This window comes from Oncorhynchus gorbuscha, linkage group LG25 (assembly GCF_021184085.1).
Source record: "Oncorhynchus gorbuscha isolate QuinsamMale2020 ecotype Even-year linkage group LG25, OgorEven_v1.0, whole genome shotgun sequence".
Classification (NCBI taxonomy): domain Eukaryota; kingdom Metazoa; phylum Chordata; class Actinopteri; order Salmoniformes; family Salmonidae; genus Oncorhynchus; species Oncorhynchus gorbuscha.
In genome coordinates, this window is record NC_060197.1 from 32,229,757 (window position 1) to 32,247,169 (window position 17,413).

At 41.1% G+C, this 17,413-nt stretch overlaps 1 protein-coding gene across 18 annotated transcripts in view; it reads right to left on the reverse strand.

Moving 5' to 3' along the window:
• Nucleotides 1-559: 559 nt before the first annotated feature.
• The window catches only part of adgrl3.1 (adhesion G protein-coupled receptor L3.1), a 329,225-nt gene continuing 312,371 nt past the window's right edge, over nt 560-17,413 (reverse strand). For 6 of the 18 annotated variants that reach the window (XM_046328082.1, XM_046328081.1, XM_046328080.1 and 3 more), the window contains 4 exons: nt 16,270-16,438; nt 15,823-15,948; nt 14,137-14,233; nt 560-3,844 (listed from right to left, as the gene is read on the reverse strand). In XM_046328082.1, coding sequence (XP_046184038.1) covers nt 2,859-3,844; nt 14,137-14,233; nt 15,823-15,948; nt 16,270-16,438 — 1,378 coding nt within the window. In that variant the 3' untranslated portion in view covers nt 560-2,858. Of the gene's footprint in view, nt 3,845-5,642; nt 5,695-7,214; nt 7,344-14,136; nt 14,234-15,822; nt 15,949-16,269; nt 16,439-17,413 lie in introns of all 18 variants that reach the window. The other 12 variants (XM_046328067.1, XM_046328070.1, XM_046328068.1 and 9 more) reach the window with 5 other exon arrangements.

The window sequence follows — 17,413 nt, forward strand, 5'->3', positions numbered from 1 at the left end:
ACATGCATCAGCATTAGATCATAGCCATCAACACACAAGCACACACACACACACACACAAGGCTCAGCGGTTGAGTAGTTGTGTCGATTCCAGACCTGTTTACTCATGACGGGGTCGTTTTGTGCAGCATGGCAGAGGCGGCGAGGGCCCGGGGCCCACTTATGAGCCAGTGTAATGACTCATTAATAAAGTGAATGGAGGCCAGAGTCCCTTTTTTTCAGCACGTTTCATTAACTCACCCACTTTGTAAAACGCCAGTCAAACTGACACGCGGCGAGGGCCATAGCTCTTCACTGCTACCCGAGAGAGATCTAAGAGGGGATCCAGCCTCATGCATATCCATGGGGAGGAAGGAAGTGTCCCTTTAGTGGCGGCGGGCTGCGAGCGGTGATGAGACGAGCCTCACACCCCCTTGTCATCTTTCACTAGGACTCGGCCATCAATCACATCTGCGACTCCATGAATACAGGATTGGAGGCGGACATTTTCTTTTTTGTCCTACTGCTTTGAATGCATAACATGCAAAAACCAATAAAGCAAAGTAATAAGGAGAGAAGTGCAGAGTTTCAGAAACAATATATTTGATTGGGGGATATGTTACTGCTTCATATGAACTGTCAAATGCAACAGCCTACACAGCATGGAGCATATTTTATGTACAGTACAACACTGGCATGACATTCACTGTCCAATCCAATGGCTCTTCACTATAAGCATCTTTGACACACAGTACATGTAGCTACAGCTTGCACAACATTATATGACGCATGTCATGTCATATTGGGTCATTACCACCATCACATAGCTGACCTTGGTCCTGTCATCAAGCATGGGAAAAGTTAAAACATCTGGAAAAGGGCAAAATGTTCAAGGGACAGTTCACCCAAATTTGAAAATGACATTGGTTTCCTTAGCCTATACGAAGTCTATGGACAAGGTAAGACATCTATGCTGTTATTATTATTTTTTACATGGCCACTATAACTGCAGCAGTCTCCATACCCATTCAGTTGAGAAAGTCAATCATTTTGGAAAAAAAACAAAGAAAAACATGGTCATGACAGATACTCAAGTAATAATCAAGGCAAATGTTAATACAAAACAAAATGAATGATTGCTTACCCACCTGTCTTCATAGCTCATGTCAGGGTAAACTGATGGATGTGCACTCTCTTGTTCACCCACTTGTTATCCTCCATGTTCAGAGTAAATATTATACCAGCAGTGACAACATTTCCATGTATTGTGTTCACGAAATAGCTATTGAAACAGAGCTCATACAACACCTTTATATGCAAGGCCTTGCTTTTGCCTTTTGGAGTGATAGCAATGTAAAAACCCAGAGAAAAACACAACCTTTGTGATAACTATGTGGCGAATCTTAATCAGTCATTTATTTGTTGGCAAACAAGTTTCACTTTTACAACAAATATTAGTTACGAGGTCATTCAACTTGGAAACCAATACAAAAATGAATAAATAAAAAAAAGCCATAACCATAACTCACAATAAAAATGAATCTGTGCTACTGAATTCTTTACCTCCATTTTTCACTTTATTTTGTAGTTTGAGCTAATAAATAAATAATCTTTTTCCCTTGAGGAAGAAAATAAAATACATTTCCAGTTGTTTTTCTCACTAGAAACGTTCACTCTTCAAAAAAGTAAATTTGCCGAGTGCTTATTGATATTCAACGTGCTCTTTCTCTCCAGTCTCTTATAACTGATGCAGGGCCAACTCATGGCTAACTTTTCCGACACTTGTAATTGTGTTCCTTCTATGGTGTGTGAACCATCATTCTCTTTGTATCTACACAGTGAAGAAATAATCAAACTGTGAACTAAAAATGGCTTGGAAAACATTGGTGGTTTACATTGCTGGAGAGAGAAAAATCATGTATGGTAAGTGTTTTGTTCTGTGATTTTTTTTTGGGGGGGGGGGGTGTTATTTCGTTTTGTTGCTTTGTTTTTGTCGTTTCTTGAAAAAAAATGCTCATACTGGTGTCAAGACCAGCACAGCAGAAAGGAAATGATCCTAACCAACTACATTTACAGAGACAAAGGGTTGGGTGGAACAAAAATCATACTATTATGTGCAACGCTAGTATCTGTACATTTACATAGAAATATCTCGTAATTCTGTTATTTGTTTTTTTTTTCTCTCCCTCTTTCTCGACAATTGTTATTGTTACAGCAAAAGAAGGGGAAAAAGTAAAGGGAAAAAAATGCTGTAAAGCACATGGGATTTAAAGAGGTCCTTCGTGATATTGTTCAAAATCAGTTTAGTCGAACGTTGCAGGAACACTTCAGCAAAAAGTGTGCTGCAATATCACTAGAGAGGAAGAAAACCCCTTAAAAAGCCATTATGGATACAGAAGTATAATAAAATAGTCTTTCTTGATTTGAACTCTACACATCTACTAGTAGCAGAATGTTTTTTGTGGCTGTTTGTAGTTCCTTTGGACTGTCAAATCGCATTTCAGAGCACGAGATCCCACCGTCCCGAGTGCTCATCTCCCCTCACACTAAGGGGAAAACATCAATCCACACAGGGTTCGGGCATCTCAACCAAAAAAAAAGAAAAGTGAAGTGCACATCAATAGACTTCTCCAACCCTGACTAGATGTATTATCCACAAAACATAACAGTTTCAATATTCTATCTGCGGTCAGTACTGGGACTGGCATCAGTTTCGATTACAGTCTTCGGGACACAGAGTTAAAAAAAAGGCTACCACTGCCGACAATTGATCAGCACAAAGGGAACGCGTAGGGCGAAGTGGGGGGGGGTCAGAAAAGAAGGGGAACCACGGCGAGAAGGGATTGGAGCGGATGGGTCAGGGGAGTTGGTTTTGTAGGCCTATAGGCTGGTGACCAGGTGTGAGGGCTCCTGGGGGGACTCTTCAGGGGACAGATCCTCCTTATTGGGGGGCACGATGAACCCATCACTGCTGCCCCTCCCTAGTTGGTAGTAGGAGTGCAGCTGGTTGCGTGAGCCCAGGTTAGGCATGCTCTTGTAGTAGACATCGTCCTGGCTGGCCTCGGGGCTCTTGCCCCCTTCTGGGTGGCCCTCTCCGGCATCTTTATCGGCGAGGACGGCGGTAGTGGTGGTGGTACCGGTGTCTGTGGTATCCGGTAGACCTGCCAGCACGGGCATGCTGGTGTAGAGGGAGTCCCTGGGATGGTGCAGGTGGTGGGGGTGGTGGCTGGGGGAAGTGGGCTCCACATCGAGGGTATGCTCGTTGGTGAGCAGGGGGAAGAAACTCTCGCTGTTCTCCTGCGGGATCCGCCGGCGGGACGAGGACGAGGTGGTGGTGGCCGAGGAGAAGGCTGGGTGGTGGTGGTGGGGGAGCGGAGGCTGATGTGGCGGGCCCTGGTTGTGGAGGTGGTTATGGTGGAGGTTGTCTACGGGTGGCAGCAATGGGGGTCTCTGGGGCAGAAGGGGGGCGTTGGACTCTTCCCGAATCAACTCCAGGCCCAGACCCTCGTCATGGAGGTGCGGAGGGAAGGAAGAATGCTCATCCAAGTCCAACGCCACATTCATCCCCATCCCCCCCAGGCCAACATCCTTGCCTCCGTTGCTCATGTTGTTCACCAGCTTGTTCATGAGGTTGCGGTTTTGCTCGGCAGAGCGGTCGTGGTTGTTCAGGTAGGAGGGGATGTAGTTAGACGTCAGCTCTTTCAGGATCTTCTTCTCCAACGTAGTCTCCTTGTGGTTGTAGCCCCGGTCGATGATCTGGACGCAGTCGCTCATGTAGTCGGCGCTGGCAATGCTGTAGCCGTGGTTACCATTCAGTGGTAGAGTATCCATGACACTTGTATCCCGGGCATTGTTCAGGATTCCCTCTGGAGAGAAGAGAGGGATAGAGGGGAGAAGCTCATATGAGAGGGATGGAAGTAGCGGTTGCTCATTAGAATGGCTAAATGTCATCCGCTTGGACGTGTTCACGCACACATTAAGCCCGGCAAAACTCTGCTTTCTTTTAAATGTGAGGCGCAACCTTCAGGGTGGCACACAGATTGTGCTATTTAGTTGAACCTTTTCACTATAACTTTGTGTTGGGTATATATGGTATGTCTACAAATGGCAGGATTCTCTAAATGATTTAACATAGTCAGTCGATTCTAGATATACTTACCTTTTTACACACACACAAATTCAAAGTAAAATTATATATTCAAATCGTACTTGTAATGCAATTACATTTCTGTCATGATTCTATATGTTCGGCTTGTGTTGTAGTTGGGAATAACTTTGTCCAAAGATGAGAACACTTATACATGTGTGACAATCGACAACATGTAAAGCTTTATGCACGTACACTCAACGACAACAAACCACAGCCATGCATTTCATTTTGAGAGCGAGATACACAACCTACATCTCTGGACCCCAGTCATATAGGCCCCGATTTAAAAGGTTCACTCAGCAATATGCCATAATCATCTAGTGCGGGGCAACTTCCTGCAAATCAACAGCAAATCAACAAAAACGGCATTTAAATCCGCCACAATGTGGGCAATGGAGATGGTGCAAATTGGGAAGAGCCAATAGTAGCAGTCTTGATAGATTTGAATGTGGTTGTTGAGATCTGTAAGCATGATGTCATACTGCTGAGTCTACCTTTCAGAAAGCGGCATCTTAAATTGAGTTGGCTATGGAATAACATAGAAAGACATAGAAAGAAAGTCCATGGTAAAACTTACAGACTTTGCAATGATAAATATACTGTAGACCATAGAGCAGGGTTTCCCAAATGCGGTCCTGGGGACCCAAATGGGTGCACATTTGAGCTTTTTGCCCCTAGCACTACACAGCAAATAACAACTCATCACCAAGCTTTGATTATTTCAACCAGCTGTGGAGTGCTAGGGCAAAACAACAAAACGTGCTCCCCTCAGGCGTCCCCAGGACCGCGTTTGAGAAACACTGCCATAGAGGGTACGGCGATGAGGGTAAACTTGACAATTATACATTAGGAAAGGACTTTCTGTTCTCTCATGCAGAGAAAGTTATGGATTCCCGATTGTAAAAATGTTTACGGAGATGTCAACATTCAGCCAGCCTCACACAAGGTCATCAGGCTAGTTTAAACGTGTCTAAAGATAAGCCTCTTCCTCTACCTTTTTTTTTGCAGTTCAAATATTCATGTACAACGTAAATCTATGCTGGTGATGACCGAGTTCCAAGATTAGCCGACATCTGAGATGAATCCGATATCTGAGGACCATGAGCACGTCGGCTACTTTGGCCAATTTAATCTTAAATTATGGGATTACAATTATGTCAACCATAAGTGACAATGACATCTTATGATATCAAATGGATGCACCTTGGGCTGGTCATTTTGAAGAGCATATTAAGATCTTTCAAAGCATCTCCTTTGTGAATATAGTTGACGGATATTCTCCAGAAGAGGTTAATCATTTCGGAGGAACGTCTGACACTTTGAACAGTTCATTGAACATTGTTCAATGAACAATAGTATTCACACATGAATTTAGATTGACTCGCACATTTCTATTTTGTCAGAGGAAGACCTGTGTTTTTGAAATTGGATTTCTACTTCCAAATAAGATGACTGTATTCGCATTCCCCTTCGTCAGCATAGAGTGAAAAGAAAGTAAAGCTAAGGTCAATTACATTTGGTAAGCAATGTTTAGTTTGACTCCCATACTTGTCTCTCTGTAGGGCACTTTTAGGGACAGCATGAGGAAAAGGAAAGACAAAGAAAAAACACAAGTAAGCATAACAGTGACAGGTAGAAGAGACGTGCACACAGGGTTGATGATGCTTCCAGAAATGACCTCCCGTGCGTCATGTCACCATGGATACTTGGTAAACCTTTGTAAGAAACTATGATCACAGTATATTCAAAGGGGGGGAATGAGTTTACATATATGATGTATTCATCTTGCTATAACATGTTAGTGATCTCCATTGCCAACAAACACTTGAGCACATGCCCCTATCACTCGTAGATGTGTTTTGCATAGACCTTTGCATAGACGTTGTAGTGGCAGTTAAGATCAAACCAAACCAAGGATTACAGTTTCTGTTCTCTTGGCCCATAGACTACTTCCCAGGTGAGCAACCACCTGACCACAAGTTGTAAAATCCTAAATGTCCCCTTTAACTTTACAGCTCAGGTGTTAAAAAAAAAATCACACCTACATGTATTTCCTGTGGTAACATTTGGGCAAAACCGTTATATTCAACTGACATGCACCAAGTCACGATAGACTTGAGGAATGTGTAAGATATGAGCAAGATTGTAACAAATGGATTAGTTCACATGCATCACTTTATTGATATTGTCATAATGATCCAGTGAGTACTATGTGAGTACCACGGTATGTAGTACTATTGAGTACTACTGTATGTAGTACTATTGAGTACTATTTTGGATTGGTTAAACTCATTCATACAGTATAGTCTCTGCTGGAGTTACCGATCTGATTAAATAAAATTGAGTCCCATTTTCAGATGTGACACATTTGAAGTACTTTTAATATAATGGGCAGCAAGAATGTATTGTCTTGTCGTAGCGCCTTGATGTTTTTTTTTTGTTGGTTGTACAAACAGACTTCTTTACAGAGTTTGAGGCACATAAGTACCAATGCAATACTGGCCATTTACATCATTGAGAATGTTCAGTCGGATTATATATAGAGTCATAAACATTCCAACATTATAACATCATGTTATCTTATTGGAACGGGGCCCAGAAGCAGAACAGTTATGTTGTTTATACTAGTTCATCAGTAGCTCAACTTTTGTATATTTCATATTAGAATCATAGATTGGGAGGACTAACAGAAAGCTTGATTAACCAACTACCAGCAACACTTAGAAGTTAACAGACATAGAAATGTAGACGCACAGGACAACAATGCAGCAAAACCTTAACAAGTGACTGGTGGTGTGTTCGGCTCCCAATAGGCGCACCGACGTCCCTTCCCAATTGTTTTGTGTTTGTCGCACCATTTCCCCACACTGAATTATGCATGCAGGCACATGAATAAGTTTGGAGTGTGACAAAATTATCCCCAAATGGGAAGCCACCATACACCCCCTCCCACCAAAAGCATCCAGCAGGGGGAGGGAAAAAAACAAGAAAAGGTGATAAAGCATTTTTGTTGTTGTAGCAAACAAGTAAGCTCTAGCGACATTCTAGCGACATTTTTTGAAGGAATGAAAAGAAGGCTGGCACACCTTGCGTGTTGTACATGCCCACTGACGGGTTGTTATAGACGGCCGAATCCCCGAGCAATGTGTTATAGGGATTGTTAGTGCCATGGGGACGGAGGAGAGCGTTAGTTATAAGATGGTTAGCCATAGCCCCTGGAGCAGCCAGATAGAGACAGAGGGAGGGAGAGAGAGATGAGACATAGAGGGAGAAAGAAAAAAAGAGAGACATGTCAGTCAGGCAGATGCAGCCGAGGCAATGGCAGCAATAAACATTCACACGATCATTAGGGCGAGTTGATAAACAGTTGGGCTACAGACGTGGCAAAGCTTGAAACAGGCTGACATGACCATGGCTTATCAAGACGGCAGCAGTGAGGTAGGTCATTAATGGGTTTTTTCTTTTTTCTTAATGGGATAAATGGACATTTAGCATTGTTAGCTTTGGTGTGCTCACATTCAAGACAGGATCAGCTGAGTGTGCAACAGTACAGTACGTTTAAGCATAGACCCATTCAAAGACATGACACTTCAGTAACGGACCTGAACACAACATGATCAAATCACCACCGTTGACGGATTAAGACACGTTAATACAAAAGTAGACCAGGTTTTTTCTACGTTCCTCTAATTTGATTTGAATACGCTATGAAAGCTTTTGGCAGGTACCATTTCAAGGTTACTGTATTACGTTGGGTAAATGTTCTAGATCTCCCATGCATTTTGTCCAGTGAAATTCTTTGCATTCAACTTTCCCGCAAAGAAACACCCTTAAATGAAATATCCTCAACGATGGTAGGCCCAGTTACAACGCTCATTGTAAGTCCCTTCGCACTATACCGGGCTCTTTATGCTTGACTGCCTTTGAACATAACCAGAGGTTTCTGATTCTATTTGTCCAAATGTCTCCCCTGGACTATGTGGCAGTGACTGATGTCTTGGTCTGTGTGACTAATCTGCTCCCAGATCAATTCTAAATAAACTTTTTGACTTTGAGCAATGTAACTAACTGTAGCTAGACAATAAGAATATTTATATGAAGGAGCAGGAGGTAGTGTAGTTTGGATCTGGGTTGGATTCTGCACAGCCGTTAGTGAGGAACAACTGACTGACTTTTTTTTTTGGGGGGGGGGGGGATTGCTTCATTTTGTGAAATATTGAGAGTTGCGGTATCCAGTTGCGAACATATCTGCGATAAGCTACTGTTTATATGTTATGTTCGCAAACGCCTAAGAGTTTTCTCTCTTCAGATTCAGAGCACATATCCAGATCCTAACATGTGCTCTGTGACATGCCCGATTCGACTGTGCAGTGTACCAATACCAGAGTGCGTAAATATCTTCGGAAAACATCTTTCATCTGAGGTGGAAATGCACGCCAATTAGTTCTGCCGACGCAGTATCCTACACTGTTCTCTTGCAGTGCTCTGAATCTGTCAGAGTGAGGAAGAGAGAGAGAGAGAGAGAGAGAGAGAGAGAGAGAGAGAGAGAGAGAGAGAGAGAGAGAGAGAGAGAGAGAGAGAGGGAAAGAAAGAAAGCAGGGGAGATAAACCACTTCTCTAACGACATATGATTCTCGTTCTTTGACAAACAGTTTCGAGGAACGACTGTCTCAATTACACATCTGAAAACGAACCGCAACCAACTCTGAATGGAGAGGTATACGTAGGACTTAAGGAAATGGCAGGAGTTGGATGATGTATGACTAATTATGATAGCTAACGTTGAGGATTGAGCACAGCTCTGTTATGCATCCTGTACTAAGTGCATCACGCACTGCGCTAATGATGACATGTTGGGAATGGGCTAACACTTACAGTATGTGTTATGTGGTGTATGCTAATTGGCCAGCAAGGGCATGATGGGAATGATACGGAGGAGATATATCGGTGCTATTGTCTTACCACATTTATTAATGACTAGAACTATAATCTACATCAGGTTCCTGCTGGGTTTTTTCTACTCCTCTGAGCTTACAGGGAACAAAAAGAGCCGACATCATAATTGCCTGAAAGACAACCTTAAGCTTAAAACACATCTTTAAGTCCAGTTGAATATCAGTTATCCAGTTGAATAACTTCACGAAGATAGTTTCAACAGGCAATCTTTCTATGAATGCATCATTGCCAGAGTATCTTCAACTCCAACACTATCTATCCCAGTGGTCATTTCAATTAAAATGGTAAAAATGGAACAAATAAAAATCTTCTTAGCAAAGAGCAATTTCTCAAGCAAGAATTTTTCCTGGCCTGTCTGGGAGTGGTCTGAGTACGGAGGGGAACACTAAAAACTAGCTGTTATTGGCAGAAAGGTTTGGAACGGTCTTTCTTATTGATCTGTAACTAATTTACCGCCTGGTGCATCCCACCAAATCAGGCTAAAATTTCAGACGGTCTTAGACAAAAAGGGCATGATCATCATTTTCACAATTTCACAATTTCATTTTTTACTCTGAGCGGTACAGCTTGGCCTGCATTTTGACTGTGATCTCGGCGGAGAAAAGGTTGGTGACCATGTTAATGCACCGAAGCAAAATCATGATTTACTCAAGCAAATTCCTTTTTTAGACATAATTTACATATGTTGTTTGATGTGTCAATTAACATGGACGTTTCCATTAGGTTATTGCTTCTGTTTGATATAATGACTATGTGCTCCTTTCTTGTTGCTGTTGATTCTCTAATTACGAAGCCTTCCAAAAATACCAGCCTCTTTTGATATGATAAACAGCTCCTCCCCACCCCCAGGCTGCTCGCCCACTTGTGTCTGTGTTTGATAAATTGGACCATTTCCAAACCGTACCGATTGTGTAGCAATAATCGTGAATGTGGGGATAAATTAAACATGTGAGGCTATCAAGATGATTGCACGCTTCCCTCTCGAGAAAAGAGAAGTATGGAGTCAGCTGCAGTTATGTAGAGACTATGAGGCGGGGTACTGAAAACCCATTCAAAAAGGACTAGCAGGGAGAGAGGCATGCTCATACACATCATTCCATAATAACATTGCTGAGAAGAGCAAGGGGGAGGTGGGATTCTATTCCCATCTGTTTGTGATGCTTTTGACGCTTCAGAAAATGATGCGTTATCCTGTGCCAGACGGAAAATGCATCCGGGCAGACTTTGTGTTTATTCGAACACTTCATACATCAGACCCGATGCGTTTCAACGCCTCGAGTGAAAACGTGTTAATTAATTTACTCCTCTCTTCCTGGTCTTCATGATAGATCTATGGCAGTGTCTTCTGGGCCTGTCCACCCCACCGCGCCCCAACCCTTTCTTTCCCTCTCTCTCCCTCTCTCTCTCTCTCTCTCGCTCTCTAACCCTCCCTCCCTCTGCTAAAAGTGAATGTCTTGGGATGGCGCTCGTTGCGGAGTACCTAATTATTGAGACGGCCACACTTCCTTTCGCCGTCTAACATCAATCCGTCATCATAACTGGGCATTAGTGTCTGAGGGCAAGGGAGCGACGAGCAGATTTAGAGAGTGAGGTAGCGACATGGACTCAACCCCTCCATCAAGGGACCCCGCGACTGGAGAGGAGTCATCCCTGAGAAATGTCAGGGTGGTGGCATCATCATCTAGTGCAGATAGGATCTAGGAACCTATGATAGATGAGCACTTGAAAAGTTATTCATTTGGACAGCCATCCAATATGCTATGATGTATTTCTTTATTCATTAAAAGGAGATCATATATATATATATATATATATATATATATATATATATATATATATATATATATATATATATATATATATATATATATATATATATATATATATATATTTAGGTGACAATTATGTAAAATAAAGCAATTACTAATACTTTCCTGGTTTCAAACTAGTTTGGTTGACAGTTCTCATGAAGATGTGTAGAACATTAACAGACATGCTCTTGTCTAACTGTTTGTTCGGTTAGGCAAATTACATTATGCTTTAAGCATTTCATATTGACATTTACTTTGGTTCTAGGTTCCATCAGGTGCAAAATTTACCCTTTTCAAATGAATTAAAAGTGTTGTCTTAATTTAATAAATTAACAAAAACTTTGACTGCATTGTCATATTTAAAAGCTTAGCTGTTTTGCAAAAGTCAAGGTAATTTAGGAAGGTGTTGAGTGTCTTTTGAGGCCCTTTTATATTTCAAGTAGAAATTGTTCAAAAATATTGGATTTTAAAAGCCCTTTAATATACAGTGACTTGCCAAAGTATTCACCCCCCTTGGCATTTTTCCTATTTTGTTGCCTTACAACCTGGAATTAAAATAGATTTTGGGGGGATTTGTATATTTTGATTTACACAACATGACTACCACTTTGAAGATGGGAATTATGTTTTATTGTGAAACAAACAAGATAAAAGACAAAAAAACAGGTGAACCTCCATCCCAGGCTCAAATCTCTGGAAGACAAACAGGTTTCCCTCAAGAATTTCCCTGTATTTAGCACCATCTAGCATCACTTCAATTCTGACCAGTTTCCCAGTCCCTGCCGATGAAAAACATTCCCACAGCATGATGCTGCCACCACCATGCTTCACTCTGGTGAAGATGTTCTGGGGGTGATGAGAGGTGTTGGGTTTGTGCCAGACATAGCATTTTCCTTGATGGCATAAAAGCTCAATTTTAGTCTGACGAACACCAAACGTGTTTGCTTATTTTTTCTTTAAGCACTGGCCTTTTTCTGGCCACTTTTCCGTAAAGCCCAGCTCTGTGGAGTGTACAGCTTAAAGTGGTCCTATGGGCAGATACTCCAATCACCGTTGTGGAGCTTTTTACAGCTCCTTCAGGGTTATCTTTGGTCTCTTTGTTGCCTTTCTGATTAACGCCCTCCTTACCTGGTCTGTGAGTTTTGGTGGGCGGCCCTCTCTTGGCAGGTTTGTTGTGGTACCATATTCTTTATATTTTTTAATAATGGATTTAATGGTGCTCTGTGGGATGTTCAAAGTTTTGGATATTGTTTTATAACCAAGCCCTGATTTGTACTTCTCCAAAACTTTGTCCCTGACCTGTTTGGAGAGTTCCTTGGTCTTCATTGTGCCGCTTGCTTGGTGGTGCCCCTTGCTTAGTGGTGTGGCAGACTCTGGGGCCTTCCAGAACAGGTGTATATATACTGAGATCATGTGGCAGATCATGTGACACTCAGATTGCACAAAGGAGGACTTTATTTATGTAAAGTAATTATGTGACTTCTGAAGGTAATTGGTGGCACCAGATTTTATTTAGGGTCTTCATAGCAAAGGGGGTGAATACATATGCACGCACCACTTTTCAGTTTATCATTTTTAAAATCTTTTTCCATTTCACTTCAGCAATTTGGAATTGTGTATGTCCATAACATGAAATCCAAATAAAAATCATTTTAAATGACAGGAAAAACGCCAAAGGGGGTGAATACTTCTGTAAGGCACTGTAGACCACATGGACTATTCTATAAATCAGATAAATAAGAATAAAAAATGGATGAAAACATACTAAAGAGCCAAAATGCAGCATCTTCTGTGACTTCTAGAAAGATTTTAACCAACTTAACTTGGAGACATTTTGAGGTTTTCACCATCATTGTAAAGTCATTTCTGAAGAGTATAATTTATTTCATGTTATTATTGATTCATTTTAAGGTAAAAAAACAACAACAACCTGTCCTTCATTTGAAGGTTACGTGAATTTAACTTATTTGAATATGGTGAGACTACTCTTAAAAAAACACACACACAAAAACCAGTCAAATCAGCGTAAAACCAGGTGAGTTGGTTTTACTCTTTTCTGACATTTTCTGGTGTTTTGTGAAGGAAAACTGAGCGGGTCGAGCATAACACGTTAACCCGGTTATCCATAGGTAGACAGGCTAGAAATGTATTCAGAAATATTTTTGGGGGGGGTGAAGCTTGCATACATTTGTCCCTACCTGTTGCACACAAGCAGCGTCCATTGCCCATGTCACAAGGGGGTTTATGACTGATTTAAAATGAAATAGTCAACACGGTCAGTCCTGTTACGGTCAATCCTGTTACTTTATTTGGAATTGAATAGGCACTTACTATAGTCCTTTTTTTATTTAACTTCTTGAGATGGTGTATTTTATTAAATTGAACATGTCTTTGACATAATGTAAAAAATGTGTGTAGTTACACTACTCAAAAAGGTACCTAATTTGTGGAATGACCCAGCTACTAATTTTATAAAGTGATTCATAATTATTTTAGAAATAACAGGACCCCTTATATATATAGTACAGGTCAAAGGTTTGGACACACCAACTGGTTTGTGCTTAGTGGGACTGTCCAGGTGACTACCTCATAAAGCTGGTTGAGAGAACACCAAGAGTGCACAAAGCTGTCATCAAGGAAAAGGATGGCTATTTAAAGAATCCAAAATCTAAAATATATTTTGATTTGTTTAACACTTTTTTGGTTACTACATGCTTCCATATGTTATTTCATAGTTTTGATGTCTTCAGTATTATTTTACAATGTAGAAAATAGTCCAAATAAAGAAAATCCCTGGAATGTGTAGGTGTGTCCAAACTTTTGACTGGTACTGTACATATAAATATGAGAAGGTGAGTTGGAGACAAAAACTTTTGTTCTGTGCACAAAACACAAAGTGGACCACCTTTTGTCCAGCAACCATGCCACGATCAAGTGTGAAAACCACCCACACTATGCTGACTTGATGGATAGCATATTTCACTGTCAGGACACTGGATGAGCATTTTGTCCCAGCACTAACACACCTGATTCAGACAATCACGGTCCAGACAGAAGACCATTATTCGTCAATCCAGACAAAAGAAAACGGCGTCTTTGTGCTTTGGCAGAACAAAAGCCGGCATATGCAATTCCTCCCTTCTTCCTTGACATCACACAACCCTGAAAACCTAAAAGTGAGGCTTTGTGGGTTACAGGGCCTTCAAGCATGCGTGGTGACTAACTGACTAATTATTATTACCTCGGTTCAACGACGCTGAGCTGTTGATGTCGCCGGTTATGAAAGATGACTCCGACTGTTTCCTGACTGTGTCGTTCCACATCCGACGGATCCGGCTCTGCAGAGGGGGAACAACACAACTAACACATCATTGGGGTTTTGGAACTGTAATGTGAATCAGCGCTCAAAGACTAGATGGCCACCAGTTAGAGAGTACAGCGCCTTTAGAAAGTCACATTTTGTGTCGTTGGATTTCATTGTCATTTTATGTCAACGATCTACACAACATACTCAAAGTAATGTCCAAGTGGAAGAAAAATTCTCTCTTTATAAAAAATAAAAAAAAGATGAAAAATAAAACACTAATATACCTTGATTAGATAAGTATTCCTTTTTATTCTTCTTTTCAACGTGTCATTTAGGTCATTATTGTCGAGTCAATACAATGTTGTTGATCCATCCTTAGTTTTCTCCCATCACAGCCATTGAACTCTATAGCTGTTTTAAAATCCCCGGTGGTCTCATGGTAAAATCCCTGAACAGTTTCCTTCCTGCTCAGTTCAGAAGGATGACTCCATATTTGATGTGTCTGGGTGGTTTAATACACCATCCATAGCATAATTATTAACTAGACTATGCTTAAAGATATAGTCAATGTCAGATGTGTTATTGTTACCCATCTACCAATCACTGCCCTTCTTTGTGAGGCTTACGAAAAGCTCCCTGGTCTTTGTAGTTGAATCTGTGCTTGAAATTCAATTTTTGACTGATGGGGGACAGAGAAGAAAAAACATGTCAACCCCTATTATTTCAGTGTGTCCATGTAACTTATTATGTGATTTGCTAAACCAAATGTTACTTCTGAACTAATTTAGGCTTGTCTAAACCAAGGGGGTGAATACTTATGCAACAACTAAATTGTAGTTATTCAATTATTATTAATTTGTACAACAACAAAAAAACGACTGACATTATGGACTATTTTGTGTAGATCCATAGCAAAAAGCTACAACGATATCTATTTCAACTTTAAAAACGCAACAAAATGTGAAAGAAGTTCAACGTGTACACTTTCTATAGGCACTGTTTTGGGTGGGCGAAGCATTGTTCACTGGCCATATAAACACACATGTCACTCGATCCAAATCTCACTTTCACGCCTTCCAACTTTTATTTTCGAGAGAGAGAACCCGACCATTGTAAGCACCCAGAGCACACCTGTTTACGATGTACTTTGCTAATTACACGTTAATTTAAAAGTCTCAGAGTTGCCGATAAATTACAGCGTGTTTACGAGCGCTTCCATTCACACGCGGTTCACGTGGACAGAAATAGGGGTAGTGGTAGGTTGTCAATGTGCTGCTGTATGTAATTCAAGGGTTAGGGATGCTGAAATCAGTCTTCATCGTGACACGGGCTGATGGTGTACTGTTGACTATTTGTACTGTGTACTGTTAACTATTAATTAACAATGTACTATTTGATCAAGTAAATACAAATAACATAATAAAATGAATTCTCTGGTCTACACCAGGAGGTAGAATCAAGAAACAAATAAATATCAGATATGCTAGATAGGCCATCATTGAAAATAAGAATTTGTTCTTAACTGACTTGCCTGGTTAAATAAAGGTAAAATAAATAAAATAAAAAAATCAACAGAATACACTGACAGCTGAAAGAGTTGAGAAGAAAGGCGCCACCTACCTGTGACCCTGTGGAATAGCGCCCTGGTGGGCGGGAGGCTGAGCTCTTCCCAGAGCCAATGGAACTCTCTACACTCTTGCCACTGCAGCAGTGGGTACGCAGACACTTTCCGTACTCCTTACGCACCTGTGAACCACACACATTCCCATTCAGATGTAGTTAATTAACTACAATACTTTTGATTGTGAGATTGTGAGTTAACAACTTCACTTCTTTATGATGGTACGGGCAGTGAAATTAGCCTGCTCCCCATCTGAAAGTGCTTTGACCAAATCTTCTTAGCAAGAGGAGCTAAATTGTATCAAGCTTCTCAGAGTAAGAGTGCTGATTTAGGATCGGTTTTTGCTTTTAGATCCCAATTAATACGATTCCCAGATCAGCACTCCTTCTCTGAGATACTTTCTGAATACGGGCACTGGACCACAAAGGTTAGAGGGAAACACGTACCTTCTTCTGGAGGACACAATGGAAGATGAAGATGAACATGCCCTGCAGGGAGTTAAAGATGGTGAAGAGGTAGGCCATGATGACCGTGCTCTCGTTGACGTACATCAGGCCGAAGGCCCAGGTCAAGCCCAGCAGACAGAGCAAAGCGATGGCCCCAATCACCCACGACCTGGAAACACAACGTCGAGACAATGTCAACATTCTGGACGTCCTCAGAACTGACACAGGAGTACCAAATCAACTCAATGACTTTTAAGTTGCGTGCCCTCACCTTTTGTTGGCTGTAATTTCCTAAAGAAATGAACGCGAATTATGCTCATCACCATACTTACAGCAGGTTAAACTATGAATTGACAGTACAGTCTGAAACTACGTAAATATGTCATTGTCCCATGAAGCTGAAGGTGGAAATGCACAAAGTGTAAAGGTTTTGTTGAAGGTCAATAATAAAGGTCTTCGTCTGGTTCTACATTTCGAGACCAGATGCAGGAAGTGGTGACCGCTCTTAGACTTGTCACTTAGCATTCTGTCAGTAGTACACAACTCAGAAGGAACATCGTGACTAGGTGTTCACTGAAGCACAATGCAAAGAAAGATTTCAAAGCAAACTTTCAGGTTGAAAAAGTACATATTGCAATAATTAGTTTGCAGACTTCCCCCAATCTATTTGCAACCTTGGTCTGTGAACATAGTGATGAATAATAAAGACAAACACAGGTGGAAATAAAATGCCCACCAGACAGACAAAAGTTCTGGACGAAGGGAAGGCGGGAGGTAGGAGAGAAATGAAGTGGAAAATCGACAGAGGAAACAAATCGACTCGAGATAAAATAAAAAAGGAGTGAAATTGAATTTAATCTTGTTTTTGTCTTTTGTTATCGTCTGCTCCTAGGGGGCACCTAGGATTTTTCTCTCGCTCGCCTTCTTTCATGTGTTGCATCCATTACGTGTTTGAAAAGTAACCGACCAATAGACCATAGAAATAGTCTTTAAAAAACTTGAAAATGAGAGACACACTATTATTATCATCTCAGGAGTAGTAGCAGTAGAAAACTCTAGTGAAAAGTCAAGGTAACTCTCCAATATCAAATGAGTACTTGGTGTATAATGAATGTGTAAATAATAGGCGATACAGCCTGTATGA